Below are 13537 nucleotides of genomic sequence, written 5' to 3'. Positions count from 1 at the left end.
CAATGTGAAATGATGTTTTTACCCCATGCGCTAAATAGAATGCAGTAGCAGCTTACAGTAAAGACCTACAAGCATTTTAGGCTGCGTATTATCATTAATCTACCAAAATAAGTTATAATTTTATTTTGAAGCATGAAATTATTATTGTCATATATATTTGCACATGACATCACACTGACCATTTGAATTGTATATAAATCCACAATTGCAATCAAAGTGCGCACATACACAATGATTTTGAATCAAAGGATGAAATATGAGATAGGTTCAGGTCATACATGAAAAAGATGCGCAAGTACAAGAGGTGTCTAAGTTACCTATTTTAATTTCAAGATTTGAAACTAAACCTTAAAGAGAGGTCCTCAGGCTTTGCATAAAGGATCCTAAAAATATTTTAGTGCTCGCAATTGGCTCTTGGACGGAGCTGGGTGGTTTCTTGCCGGAATCCGGTGAGGGGAAGAAGGTGGGGGAGTATGAGGGGGACACGAACTACATTGGAAGGGGCATGGTTGGGGTCAGGGCCGGCCGAAAGGGGCTCGCCGGCGTGAGCCGAAGCTCGGCGACGGCGGTGGGGTTTCGGTGGGGGAGTGGCGGCGGGGTGAAGCCAGTGGGCTTCAGGAGGTGCAGGGCAAGCTAGCTAGGGGTTGGTTGGGGCGGAGGGAGGTCGGAGGAGGGGGACCCACACAAGCTCCGGCGGCGAGCTCAGCAATGGCGAGCGGCGGCCGTTCGGGCGCGAGCAGAGGTCGATCTCGACCTTTTATAGGCACGCGAGGGAGGGAAGGAGGTGCTGGGGGGCAGGCCGGGCAACAACCCGGGCACGGCCACGGCTTCGCCGGCGTGTCGCGCCCGGACGGTCGGGAATCGACGGCCGCGTGGCGCGCGCATGCCGGGCAGGGGGATTCGAGTAGGGGTGGGAGGATCCAGAGCGCGTCCGGTTGGTGGCCGGTTGGGGCACCGGCCTTGGCGCCACGCCCGCGGCGACCGGGATGTCGCGGCCGGCGGCCAGCACCAGCATCAGCCGGGCCACCCCGCTCTGGCGTGGACACGGTGGATCCGCTGGTGGGGCCCCGTCGAAGCCGACCATTGCTATCGCCCGTGGCGGCCTGTGTAGTAGCCGGCGCCCAAATCTTCATGGGATTGAAATCACACTTGGGTGAAAGACAAACGTGAAGGGTATTTTGGTCTTTTTGCGCGCTCCCTATGTGCTGGTTCACGGCAGCTGCAGGCAGAATGGACGAAAGGGCCACGTTTTGAGGACCAAGAAACTATGAACAACTTTTTTGGGCCAAGGAACTAATTTTCTCTTTAATAAATGTATGTTATGTGTCTTCTTTCACATGCAAATTTTTAACTTAAATCTCCATTTGTATGTAGAAAAATAAAAAAGAAAAATTATTAATCATATTAAGGGATAAATTAGATCAATTGACATAACTGTGGGGATAAATTAAACCAAAATGTAGTTTAGAGGTTTATCCGGAGTACTTAGGAGGAGTAATTTGGATGTTTTCCTACATGACATATTGCTTTTATATTAGAAAGTTTTTTCCTTAGAAATATATTGTAATAAATAGTATTGATTAAAGTTATGTTTTGAAGGCCATATAAATACTACAACAAATTGGATATTTAAAATTAGAATCAATAGATTAGCATTGAAGACTAGTTTTGTAAAAGTATAAGTTTTATATTTTTATTAGTACCCACAACAAAGGGTACCAATTAAATTTATATTTGTCACCCATACTGACATCAAAACATCATTATAATAAGAGGGAGTATAAATAAAAGCAGTTTAAAAAACTAATGCTCTCTTAGTTGTAAAGTAAATGTAATTTAGTTCGATCCGATTTATGAAAAACACGCACTACCACTTTTCGTTAAATCCATCATAAAAAATATGTCATGTCAGTGCATTCATTTGATATGATGTAAATATATTTTTCTACAAACTTCATCAAAGTTAAAGAATTTTAATTTATATTGAAAACTAAAACAAACAGAGGGAGTAGATTGCTATTATCGTCGTCTGATCTTACTTCTGACCATTTGTAATTTTCTTGCTGTAAAACGGTTGTGCACGGACCAACTGGCCATGCCCAACAAAATGAACACGTTGCAAAACCGTGCAACGGAGTCGCGACAGAGACGGCCAGCTCAAACGCACCAGCGGGCGGCGCGCACGTCCGGGTCCGCGGGAATCCACCTCATCACGTGGACTGGCAGAATCTCCATGCGCGCCCCGGTCCAAGATTCTGACCACGCCATCACCCAAAGGATCCAAACCCACCTCCGTCTACCCCACCTACCCCAATGACACCGGACCCCACGCCAAAACCTGCCCCACATGTCACTCCCCCTACAGCTCGTCGTCAAACGCGCCAGCCGCCTCGTGGTGAGGGGCCGGAATTAGAGCCGCCAGCCAACGAACCCGCAGATCCGACGGCCGCGATGCCGTGGTTACCCTGCAAAGCCCTAATTAGATACCCCTCCTACCCAGGCTAAACCCACCATTCCGCCGTCCGTGACGCGAGAGTCCTCTTCGAGTCCCGAGGCGGCGCCTTCAGCTTTGGGTCGGAAGAGACACGGGGGCTGACGGGCGGGTGGTGGAGGTGAGCAGCGGCAGGCGAGCCGAGCCCGAGCCGGAGCAGGGACACCATGTGCGGCATCCTCGCCGTCCTCGGCGTCGCCGACGTATCCCTCGCCAAGCGCTCCCGCATCATCGAGCTCTCGCGCAGGTGAGCCGCGCCCCCGCCCCGACTCGCCATCCCCCGTATCCATCTGTCTCCTCCGTGTCTGTACGCGCGGCGCGCGGGGGCGGCGGCTTGCTACTCCGCATAGGGAGAGGGTGACGGAAATTTGGTGGCGGATTTGGACGGATTGAGATATTGTATTTTAGTTTTGGCGAAACGGGGACGTTCTGGATTATCTAGCCATTTTTAGTTCGCCACTTGTCGATTTGATTTAGATGAACATTTTCTCATGAATTCGCGCAAGCCGAAACGAAACAACTATATGTGGGCAATGCAGTCAAACCTGCAAAATAGTGCAGTACTCGTCTCCCATGATTTGGGAATGGGTTGCAGTGCCTGACGGGTTCTGATTTTTGAGCCCCGGTCGAGTTGAGGTCGTGTGATCAGATTCTGGACGTGTAGCCTTCATGACTTGTTGTAGACCGCAATTAGCGAGGTATACTGAAAGTGCTCAGTTCGAAATAAATGTGTGTTTTTCAAAGATAGTAGTAATGGATATGTTTGGGCACGTTTCACCCGCAGCAGATGCACTTCTCGTGTGCTCTCGCATGTCCATGGTTTTTCAATGTAACTGATTTGAATTTAAGTAAAATATAGCATCTGCTGATGCGCTTAATGTTCAGCAACACGCTTCTGGAATTTGGTTGGTAGTGCTTGTGGTGGAAAGCATGGATGTTTTGGTTTGCGACAAGTTAATGTAAACATGTGCTCGTGAATTAAAAGTTTAAGTGAACCGACTAGGTTACACTAAAGTTATTTCTTATTGCCAATAAGTGATACAACTTATTTAGCACGTCAGAAGAGAAAGATTGCCTAGAAGTTCCACAGCGGCTTTGGATTAGAGAAAAAATGAGAAGTTTAAACCAATTTATAGAAGCAATCAAAGTGAGTAGTATTCATGATTTATGAGCAACTTCTCCATCTTTAGGGAACACACAATTGTTGGATTATAGAGTTACAATTTCCTGAACTTTACTTAATCTTCTACTTGAATAAATAGCTGTTGAACAAGTTAGTGTCTTCTTACGAATTGAGAGCCAGATGTTTCTTTATTGTAGCGAGTAATATTTCTCTGGCTTTTTTGGGCACTGTGTTCTTAGGAAATACATGGTGCATGGTGCATTTTATAAGTTTCTTATGCACTCTCTCAAATGAAATTCATAATTTTGTAGGTTACGGCACCGAGGACCTGATTGGAGTGGTCTACACTGCCACCAGGATTGCTATCTTGCACACCAGCGGTTGGCTATTGTTGATCCCACATCTGGAGACCAGCCATTGTACAATGAGGACAAATCAATTGTTGTAACGGTCTGTATCTGGATTACAAATACAATACAGTATCGACTCAGTTCTTTGTGCTAACTGGAGAGTTCATTTCAACACATGACTCATTTCACTGTTCTGCTTTTGGTAACTGTCAGCTGATTCCAAATGTTTAGTATGGGGTTTTCCAAATGTTGTCATTGGGCTGAGTGCGTCTTAATGTGTCATGATAATTATGAACCAACCAGAAGTCTTGCTTGAGATAAACCAACTAGAGGAAATATGTTTCTGTTCTTGTATATTTGTTTCAGGACAACATCTTATCGTCTGGTTCACATTTCCAGGTGAATGGAGAGATCTATAACCATGAAGAGTTGAAAGCAAAGTTGACAACCCATCAATTCCAAACTGGCAGTGATTGTGAAGTTATTGCCCATCTCGTAAGCCACATATCTATTTCTTACACCCTTTTACAGTGACATAACTTTTGCCAACAATTTGATTATCTTCATCGATGCATCATCCTTCATCATAAGCTATTTAATCCTGGCAGTGATACCTTTTAATCTTGCTTTTACACAGTATGAAGAATATGGGGAAGAATTCGTGGATATGTTGGATGGCATGTTCTCGTTTGTTCTTCTTGATACACGTGATAAAACCTTCATCGCAGCCCGTGATGCTATTGGCATCTGCCCTTTATACATGGGATGGGGTCTTGATGGTATGTACAGCGAATAATTCATTCAATTTTTGTCCTTTGCAGAAATTTAGGGGTGTGAATGTTTATCCATCTAAAATTTATTTTCTGAAATTTGCAAATCGCTTGTTTTGTTGTACTACTGTTGCCATAGTCAATCAGTGCTTGAAGGTTAGGGTCCAAATTCCTGGTTGCAGCCAGCCAGTTACTGCGAGTAGCTTGAGAAACTGCACAGAACGTTTTATTCAAATTTGAATTTTGAATGCTCATCTCATAGTAAATAAATAGCAGAAGCACCATTTTCTGTCCATTCCTGTAATAATTTGAAAAGAGCTAACAGTTGCAAATTCTAGATCTTACCATCTGGGATTCAATGCTCCCGCTGACAGGAATTATCTAACTTGGTGTTCAGGATATGAAGCTATATTTTTTTAATGTTTGGATATACACAAGAATTTGCCAAAATTGGCTTTTATATGGAATTTGTTTCTGGAAATCGTAAGTAGTACTTGCAAGCATGTACTGTCTGGACTTGTTCCTGGTGGTTAGACTTGCTGCATGCAGACTGGTTATTGGCACAGTGTATTATTGGAGATAGGAACATGGGCTATGACCAAGATTGGTATCTACATGTCCATGAAATGTCAATAGTTTATGGTTACTGAATGTAAAAATCAAGGCAACAGTTTGGAGTTTGAGACAACCACACAGTTTAAGAGTGGCTCTTATGGACCTTTTGGTTTTCATTACCCGTCTGGAAGTAGGATTCTCAATGCTAATGTCTATTCTGTTGCCAAAGAATTAAAAATATAAAAAGTACTATGCAGCTATGTTATTTAGGAAACTATTGTTCTTGTGTTCGAAGAAGTGTTCTATTCCTCTGATACATCAGGAACTGTTATTATTTCTTCAGTTTGTCTTTTTCAAATTTCATGTAGCTGCTACATAGCATTAATTCGTAGTGTGTTATGTTTTCAGGGTCAGTTTGGTTTTCTTCAGAGATGAAGGCATTGAGTGACGATTGTGAACGCTTTGTAGCCTTCCCACCTGGACACCTGTACTCCAGCAAAACAGGTTGACTTTTGTAGCTGACAATCCCATCTGAGCCATAATACCAGAATACAGTTATCGGATCCTGAAGGAAAAAAAGCAATCTAAGCTACTATTTCCTCTTATCACAGATACTTTTATAGTTCATTAGGACGTGGACATGATGTCCAATATAACAGTTTTGACAAATAGCATCTGTAGAGATAAAATATAGAAAATAGCAAGAATTATATATCATAAACGTAAGTTTCATGGTGAATTTAGAGTCATCAATCTTCTGTTGTCAATCTTTATATTCTTTTAGATATTTATTGTCAATGTTTAAGAAGTTTGACCAACATAAATCCTTAATGGACTTATTTACAATCAGAGACATTACTTATGTTGGAAATTTCTTTTTGTTTTGCCTTTTAACCTGTTTATATCCTCCCTAGGTGCACTAAGGAGATGGTACAACCCACCATGGTTTTCAGAGAGCATTCCCTCAACCCCTTACAATGCTCTCCTCCTCCGAGAGATGTTTGAGAAGGCATGTTCCTTCCTGTTAGGCTGTTACCGTGTTCTACTTTCATACCTACTGATACAGTCTATGCAGCCATCTTTCTTTTCACTCCTTATTTCACTTCCACATCTTTTGAATTTTGATGCCTATAGTAATCATGCATTTGATATGTTTTATGTATGTCATATTCATGTTCATGCTAATCCATTGTTAATTTTGTTCCTCTGTTTCATGCTTATATGCTGTACTAATGCCTCTAGTTAGGCAATGCTCAATTGTTTATTTGTATATCAGTTGATTTTGTATGTACAATGATTAATTCCAGTGTGATGTGTCGTTCTGTAGTCAATGATGGCTCAGTATGTTGCTTTCTGCATTAAGACTTTAGATAGGTGACATGTTCATAGTCATGCTGGTTGGTTCTAAATTGTTTTTCTTACTAATATCATTTACTTTATGTCATCTTACATTATTTACAAATTTGCAGTCTGTTATCAAGAGGCTGATGACTGATGTGCCATTTGGTGTACTCTTGTCTGGTGGACTTGACTCTTCTTTGGTTGCATCTGTTGCTTCACGGCACTTAGAAGAAACAAAAGCTGCAAGCCAGTGGGGAAACAAGCTGCATACCTTTTGTATCGGCTTGAAGGTTAGTTTCTTGTTTACCCTCATTGCTGAGCATCGTTTTTGGTCATCTTTCCAGTTTTGGTTTGTTTCCTTGTTGCTTAGTACTTTTACAAGCATAAAGAATATCTACTGAGAATAATTTATCAGAGGAAAAATGTGATGAAATTCTTTTGTTTTTGTTCATTCTAGGGTTCTCCTGATCTTAAAGCTGCTAGGGAAGTTGCTGACTACCTCAACACTGTACATCATGAATTCCACTTTACAGTGCAGGTTCTCAATTTGATTTATCTTTGTACATCAGAAAAAAAGACTTTCTTTGATTTTCTTTTGTACTGTTGTCACCAAAATATCAGGAAGGCATTGATGCCTTGGAAGAAGTCATCTACCATACTGAGACATATGATGTTACGACGATCAGAGCAAGTACCCCAATGTTTTTGATGTCACGTAAAATCAAATCTTTGGGGGTGAAGATGGTTCTTTCTGGAGAAGGCTCAGATGAAATTTTTGGTGGATACCTTTATTTTCATAAGGCACCAAACAAGAAGGAATTCCATGAGGAAACATGTCGGAAGGTAATGGAAGTTTTCACTGGAAATATGTTGCTGCACCAAAATTTAAGCCAATAAAGAGTACTCTTGAAGCATTTACAGCTGATTAGCGCAGACATATTGCTTCATTCAGTTCAGTTGCATAGTCATTCATTTAATTAAACATAAGCATTGCAATTAGATGTACTTACAAGAGATATTTTCCCTGCTCTTTAGATAAAAGCTCTACATTTATATGACTGCTTGAGAGCAAACAAAGCAACTTCTGCCTGGGGTGTTGAGGCACGTGTTCCATTCCTTGACAAGAGTTTCATCGATGTAGCAATGGACATCGATCCTGAATGGAAGATGGTATGTTGATATGTATTACAACAATTCAGGGATCTAATTTCATGGTATTACATTTCTTTGGTTCTAATCAGCATGATCGTTTTCTTGTAACTACCTGTAAATTTTAGATAAGACGTGACCTTGGTCGGATTGAGAAGTGGGTTATCCGTAATGCATTCGACGATGAGAAGAGGCCCTATTTACCTAAGGTTGGAGAAGTTTCTCTTGTTATTTGGACTGTTTTACTTTGTAAATCCTAGATGTGGCAACTTATGTAGGTTTTACTTTCTTTGAATAGCACATTCTATACAGGCAGAAGGAACAGTTCAGTGATGGTGTTGGGTATAGTTGGATTGATGGATTGAAGGACCATGCAAGTCAACATGTATGTCGTATTTCCTTTGATGAACTACTCAAGTAGTTGGCCCCTTTTGGACTTGCTGTTGATGTTTATTCTTTATGTTTCAGGTCTCAGATTCCATGATGATGAATGCTAGTTTTGTTTACCCAGAGAACACACCCACAACAAAAGAAGGATACTATTATAGAATGATATTCGAGAAATTCTTCCCCAAGGTCTGTAAGCTACTTTGCTCTTGTAATGCTATACTGGTTTAGAATAATCTTCAGCCTGAAACAATGCATCTGCTCGCCTACATAACCCTTTGATTATTACAGCCCGCGGCAAGGTCAACTGTCCCTGGAGGTCCAAGTGTGGCATGCAGCACCGCCAAAGCTGTTGAATGGGACGCGGCCTGGTCCAAGAACCTTGATCCATCTGGCCGTGCTGCTCTGGGTGTACATGATGCTGCGTACGAAGATACTCTAGGGGAAGCTCCTGCAGCCATCGATCCAGTTTCAGATAACAGCCCTCGTCCAGCTATTGGTGGAAACCTCGTGAAACCCGTTGCTTCAGCCACTGCTGTCTAAGCTTCTGTTGGCTCATAAGAATGCTCGAACAAAGAAGATTGTTCGCTAGTTATTTCAGCTTCTTTTCAGGTCATGTTGCAACTTCCTTCAGCCCAGCCATGGAGACATAGCCGGTCGTGCTCCATGCTTGGCATCGTACACACTGCTTGTTTGTTTTATGCACTGATCAGAGCGTTGTAAATATTTGTCCATGTGACTGATCTCCTTTTGTGGTTCATCAAATTTGCAGATTGCAGTGGTTAATGTAGTTTCCCAATTTTCACCTCACAGATTGTTTGACTTGTGTGCGCAGTTTAGTTTAGCTTTTCTTTGGTTCATCCAAGATTTTCATTTCTTTTAATCTGTAACGGTGATTGAACTATAGGAAACAACCAATAAAAGAGGGGTCCTGGATCGCTCCCAGTCATTCCAGTAGCGTTTAATAAAAAAATCGACACCGTAACATATAGCTGTGAGTTTTTACAGATAATATGAGTTGATATGAACTCTGATGGCATCTAATTTTCATGGGCTATGTGACACCTGAATTTCCCCCTTTTTTTGCGAGGGTAGAACACATTTCACATTTTCACACAATGACACAAAGGAAAGTATTTATTTTTCTAAGCACACGACCGTGTGATTTATTGAATATTCTCTTTTGGGACAACTTGTTGAAGATTTTTTCTAAGATATTTTTCACTTTAGATTCTCGTGGAACCCAATCGCTTTGGTGGTGTAAATTCTGTAGAGCATTGTGGTCGTCGATCAGAAGACACCGGCCCAGATCCGACAGCTGTAACACAAAGCAAGCCCATCATCAATTTCCTTCCCTCCCGGCCTCCCCCAACCGGCCATGTCTCGCCGCGCCGCCATGGCATCATCCGCCGCCCCGCGCGCGCGCCTTTCGCCGCCGGCGCCCGCCGTTCGCCCCCCGAGGAAGCGAGGCCGGTCGCCGCCCGCACCAGGAAGCACATCTTCGTGGCGCGCATCCACCGAGAACGCCGCGCCCCGCGACCAACGCAGCCGCTGGCAAGCCCCGGAGCGTGCCCTTGGTCGCGTCTGGCGGCAGTTCCGCCCGCCGCAGCCTGCCTTGCCCTCCTCGCGGCGGTGGCTTTCATCGGAGGACGCCTCTACCTCCACTTCCGGAGGTATTCGTCGCGTTTACTAATCTGACGTTGCTTAATTTTTGGAGAAAATAGCTGACTGTTACCTATGCTCACCAAGTGTTTGTCTAAATGCCTGAGTGGTTGCCATGTTGCTTTCTTATTTGTTATAGTTTTACTACTAGGAACTGCCTAGGATATTTTTCTACCCAATTAGTGCAAGCAAGAAAATTTGTACGAATCAGTGCTTTGTTGTCCCCCAAAGCTGTGATATTTTTCTGGTCGTTTATCATGAAGCTACACTGGCACGTATTATTTATTGTGGAACTATGTTCTTGTATGATGGAAGACATTCTTGCATGGTTAGCTTAGTGCTTGTACTTTGTTTTCCTAGACACCTGCACAATCATGTCGTACAACATCTTGGCTGATTACAATGCAAGGAACCATCCTGACCTTTATCAGGATGTCCCTTGGGATGCAATGAGGTGGGATTCAAGGAGGCGGCTTATTATCCGTGACATTAGGCACTGGGACCCTGACCTAGTGTGTCTTCAAGTAAGAACTTAGTCTCCATGCTGATGATGACATTATTGCACTCTACTCCATAACACTTTGATATTGGAATCTTTTTGAAAAAAACACTTTGATATTGGGAAGTTAGGAGGTGGATAGGTTTCAGGACATTGCTGCAGGAATGAAGAGCAGGGGGTATGAAGGTATATTTCAGGTACACCACTTCTCCACAAAGATGCTTCCGTTCAAATATTGCTGTGTTTCAGTTCTTAAGCGACAATTGTGTGATCATCAGAGGCGAACTGGAGATACTAGAGATGGATGTGCCATGTTTTGGAAGTCAAAACGGTATGAATGATGCATTTGCCATTTCTTATATTCATAATTCCATTGATCTGAATAAAGTGTTATTTTCATCATCTTTCTTTGTTTCCAAATGTAGGTTACATCTGCTTGAGGAAGATAGTATTGACTTTAGTGAATTCGATCTCCGAAATAATGTTGCTCAAATATGTGTTTTTGAGGTACTTGGATTAGCATTAGTTAGTTCAAGAATAATTGCATATATGCCAGTCCTGTGCTGCGAACCTCAATTTGACTCATGATTGTATGTTTGCTAAACGAAATTGCCAATAAAATCTGTATATTACTAATTACAGAAACTGTTTCCTAATTGTCGTAACATGTCAAATCTGCTAATTCCGCAGCTTTCTTTGTCAATTTATTGCCAAATAATCAGTGTTTATTGCTGATATATTAACCTCAATTTCTGTTTGTTCAGCTTAATGGAGCACACAAATTAGTTCTCGGGAATATTCATGTTTTGTTTAATCCAAAGAGGGGTGATGTAAAATTAGGCCAGGTATATCAGTTTACTTCAGCCCCATTTATTCCCCTTTATATCCTTTATACATATCCCTATTCATATGGATATGTTCATATTTACTGATGGTCTGATGCTAATAGAATGTATAGTTTTGACATTTCTGCATAAAATAAGTTACTTTCTATTTCAGTACCCAGAACTTTTCCCAATTCATTGTTCTCCTCCCTGCAGATTCGCTTGCTAGCTGAGAAGGCAAATGCTCTTGCTGAAAAATGGGATAAAATTCCTATTGTGCTTGCTGGTGATTTCAACAGCACGCCTGATGTATGTTTCTATTTCCTCTTGACATGTATGATTCTCTTAATTATAGAACAAAATTATGTGCAGCAAGTATCTTGTTATGCAACAGCAATGTAAACACACAAATATTCATTAGTGATATGCTATAAATTAGTTATGTGCTGCGGTAGTGTGGTACAATTAGGCCATCTTAAGTTTTTAATATGATATCTAATTCGAAGAATGTGTGTGCCTTTCTGATATGTTGCTGACATTTTTATTTCTTCTGTTTTGTTTTCTTGTTTCCTTTGAGAGCAGAGTGCTATCTACAAATTCTTGACGACAATGAAGGTAGAGTGAGGCATATTCCCTCTAGTCATGAATGCTTGTCGCTTCAGACAAGCTAATTACTTGTTTGCAGCTTAGCTTTCGTGACTGGAGGTAGTACTTTCTTAGAAGTTGTAGTTATCCCTAGTTATTACAAAATTTAACTGCCATGTGCATCGTGTTTGATTTTTGTGTCACCAGCTGAACATTTCTTTGCATGATAGAAGACAGTTATCTGGACTTGATAGCTCTGAATTTGATCTATACGAGCTTTGTAGGTCAGCAGTCTGAATTTAGATATTCTAGAAGGCAGTTATCTTTTTTCTTTAAATTTATTGAAGAATTATCTAAATATTTTTCATAGTTCACTGAAGTACCAATGGAGTGATGAAGAAGTGAGAAACGCGACCGGGTATTCAAACGTCATGGTCGCTGAACATCCATTGAAGCTCAGTAGTTCATATGCTAATTTAAAGGTACCACTTTGTAACTAAAACTGGAGCACACCGATTTTTTTATGTATATTTAGGCCTTTAAATGAAACTAATTGCTAATCATTATAGGGAAATTCAAACAATAGGGGTCTTCATGGTGAACCTCTGGCAACCTCCTTTCACAAGAAATTTCTTGGCACGGTGGATTATTTGTGGTATGCCTCTAAATATTGTCTGCAGCTCCCTGAACACACATAATATGACTAAGATTCTTTATTGAAGGTACACTCATGGACTTGAATGCTCCAAGGTTTTGGACACGTTCCCTATAGGTGTTTTGAGGAGAACAAGGTGTCTACCAACCAGGGTAATGCCTCATCTGATATGTCTTGTAGTATTCTAAATGTTTCCTTTGGTGCAACAATATTGTAAGCTTAAACTCAGTGAGGCTTGAACATGATATCTTTCTTTTCCGCTTCTATGTACAGACCATATTTAATTTCTAACATGCGCCATAAAAATTATCAGGAAATTGGCAGTGATCATTTGCCCATTATTGCTGAATTCGCCTTCACGGAATCACTTGAAGATGATTCTGAGGAAGAAGATGATTCTGAGCAAGATGACGAGCCTGTGCAAGAAGTGTGCACAGGGCAACACGTTTACCCCTCAGATGGTGAGGCCCGTTGAAGTGACCAAGTGATCCAGTTGGTCAAAAAGGTTTAAGGTACATTATTGGAGAACTGGGAGCGTGATGCACGAGAAACTACACTGCGTCTGCCAAGATCCTTAAACAGTTCTCCTTCAGTACAGAAGGAATTTCGCCGATACCTTTGTTGTGTAGCTTCTGTAGGGGAGGGACATTCTGCTCCCCATTGTCCCAAACGCGGAGCAGAACCAGGTATGTGACGAGAAGAACCATATAGTCAGCAATTTAGTTGCTGGATTTATTCTGCATCAGATGTGTCAACGAAAATGTTGACCAATATGTTCCAACATGATAATTTTTTGCATGCTGTACTGACGGAAGTTAACTGGCACCTTCATTTGTACACCTCTGCTTACAGTACATGTTGTACGCCGGGTTCTGCACTTCAATGGTTAACTGGCTAGGATGGTAGCACCGAAAGCGACATGCTGAATGGCCATCATCAGAACAAATGCCCAAAGTCTAGACTAGCCAAGAAAACAGCGCGCCAGGTGGGGGCCTGCTCCCTCCCGTTCGGAACAAATGGCTCGTTTGGTTTGCTGCCGAGAGCATCGACTGATCCTGCATCTAGCCGGCCAGGCCAGGCCATATGCACCGAACCAAGCGCGCCCAAAATCAGGCCCGGGAATGAGAGGCCATCCATGGATTTTGA

The 13537-nt window shown here is 42.1% G+C and overlaps 2 protein-coding genes across 5 annotated transcripts; both read left to right on the top strand.

The window, feature by feature from the left end:
- The first annotated feature begins 2486 nt into the window (after positions 1–2486).
- Positions 2487–8976, top strand: LOC112890943 (asparagine synthetase [glutamine-hydrolyzing] 2). Its single transcript, XM_025957828.1, has 14 exons — positions 2487–2738; positions 3926–4064; positions 4364–4459; positions 4602–4743; positions 5698–5793; positions 6204–6298; positions 6759–6920; positions 7088–7168; positions 7252–7473; positions 7666–7800; positions 7908–7988; positions 8078–8164; positions 8248–8355; positions 8458–8976. Exons 1-14 carry the CDS (start codon positions 2659–2661, stop codon positions 8707–8709), a joined length of 1776 nt encoding a protein of 591 aa, XP_025813613.1. The 5' UTR covers positions 2487–2658; the 3' UTR covers positions 8710–8976.
- Positions 8977–9456: 480 nt separating this feature from the next.
- LOC112890945 (carbon catabolite repressor protein 4 homolog 3-like) lies at positions 9457–13482 on the top strand. Of its 4 annotated transcripts, none has more exons than XR_003228364.1 (14): positions 9457–9839; positions 10189–10352; positions 10459–10524; positions 10606–10658; positions 10753–10834; positions 11092–11172; positions 11368–11460; positions 11734–11766; positions 11944–12020; positions 12107–12218; positions 12306–12391; positions 12459–12543; positions 12705–13077; positions 13290–13482. XR_003228364.1 is itself a non-coding variant. In XM_025957829.1 (13 exons), the coding sequence occupies exons 1-13, from the start codon at positions 9545–9547 to the stop codon at positions 12864–12866; spliced, it is 1389 nt and encodes a 462-aa protein (XP_025813614.1). In that variant the 5' UTR covers positions 9457–9544; the 3' UTR covers positions 12867–13230. The 4 variants fall into 4 exon arrangements, 2 of the variants coding, with proteins under 2 accessions (XP_025813614.1, XP_025813615.1); XR_003228363.1 differs by having other exon boundaries at positions 13244–13482; XM_025957829.1 differs by lacking the exon at positions 13290–13482 and having other exon boundaries at positions 12705–13230.
- Positions 13483–13537: the final 55 nt, after the last annotated feature.

Source organism: Panicum hallii, chromosome 4 (assembly GCF_002211085.1).
Source record: "Panicum hallii strain FIL2 chromosome 4, PHallii_v3.1, whole genome shotgun sequence".
NCBI classification, from domain to species: Eukaryota; Viridiplantae; Streptophyta; class Magnoliopsida; order Poales; family Poaceae; genus Panicum; species Panicum hallii.
This window is presented reverse-complemented; position numbering and strand designations above follow the sequence as displayed.

What these genes read in the sequence shown, in the direction of transcription:
- LOC112890945 (XM_025957829.1), top strand. Translation starts at nt 9,545, where the DNA reads ATGTCTCGCCGCGCCGCCATGGCATCATCCGCCGCCCCGCGCGCGCGC. An exon ending in ATGTTTTGGAAGTCAAAACG is followed by an intron (nt 10,659 to 10,752) that starts GTATGAATGATG and finishes TTCCAAATGTAG; the next exon opens with GTTACATCTGCTTGAGGAAG. An exon ending in AATTCTTGACGACAATGAAG is followed by an intron (nt 11,767 to 11,943) that starts GTAGAGTGAGGC and finishes TTGTGTCACCAG; the next exon opens with CTGAACATTTCTTTGCATGA.
- LOC112890943 (XM_025957828.1), top strand. Translation starts at nt 2,659, where the DNA reads ATGTGCGGCATCCTCGCCGTCCTCGGCGTCGCCGACGTATCCCTCGCC. An exon ending in CCTTTTGTATCGGCTTGAAG is followed by an intron (nt 6,921 to 7,087) that starts GTTAGTTTCTTG and finishes TGTTCATTCTAG; the next exon opens with GGTTCTCCTGATCTTAAAGC. An exon ending in AGAGGCCCTATTTACCTAAG is followed by an intron (nt 7,989 to 8,077) that starts GTTGGAGAAGTT and finishes TTCTTTGAATAG; the next exon opens with CACATTCTATACAGGCAGAA.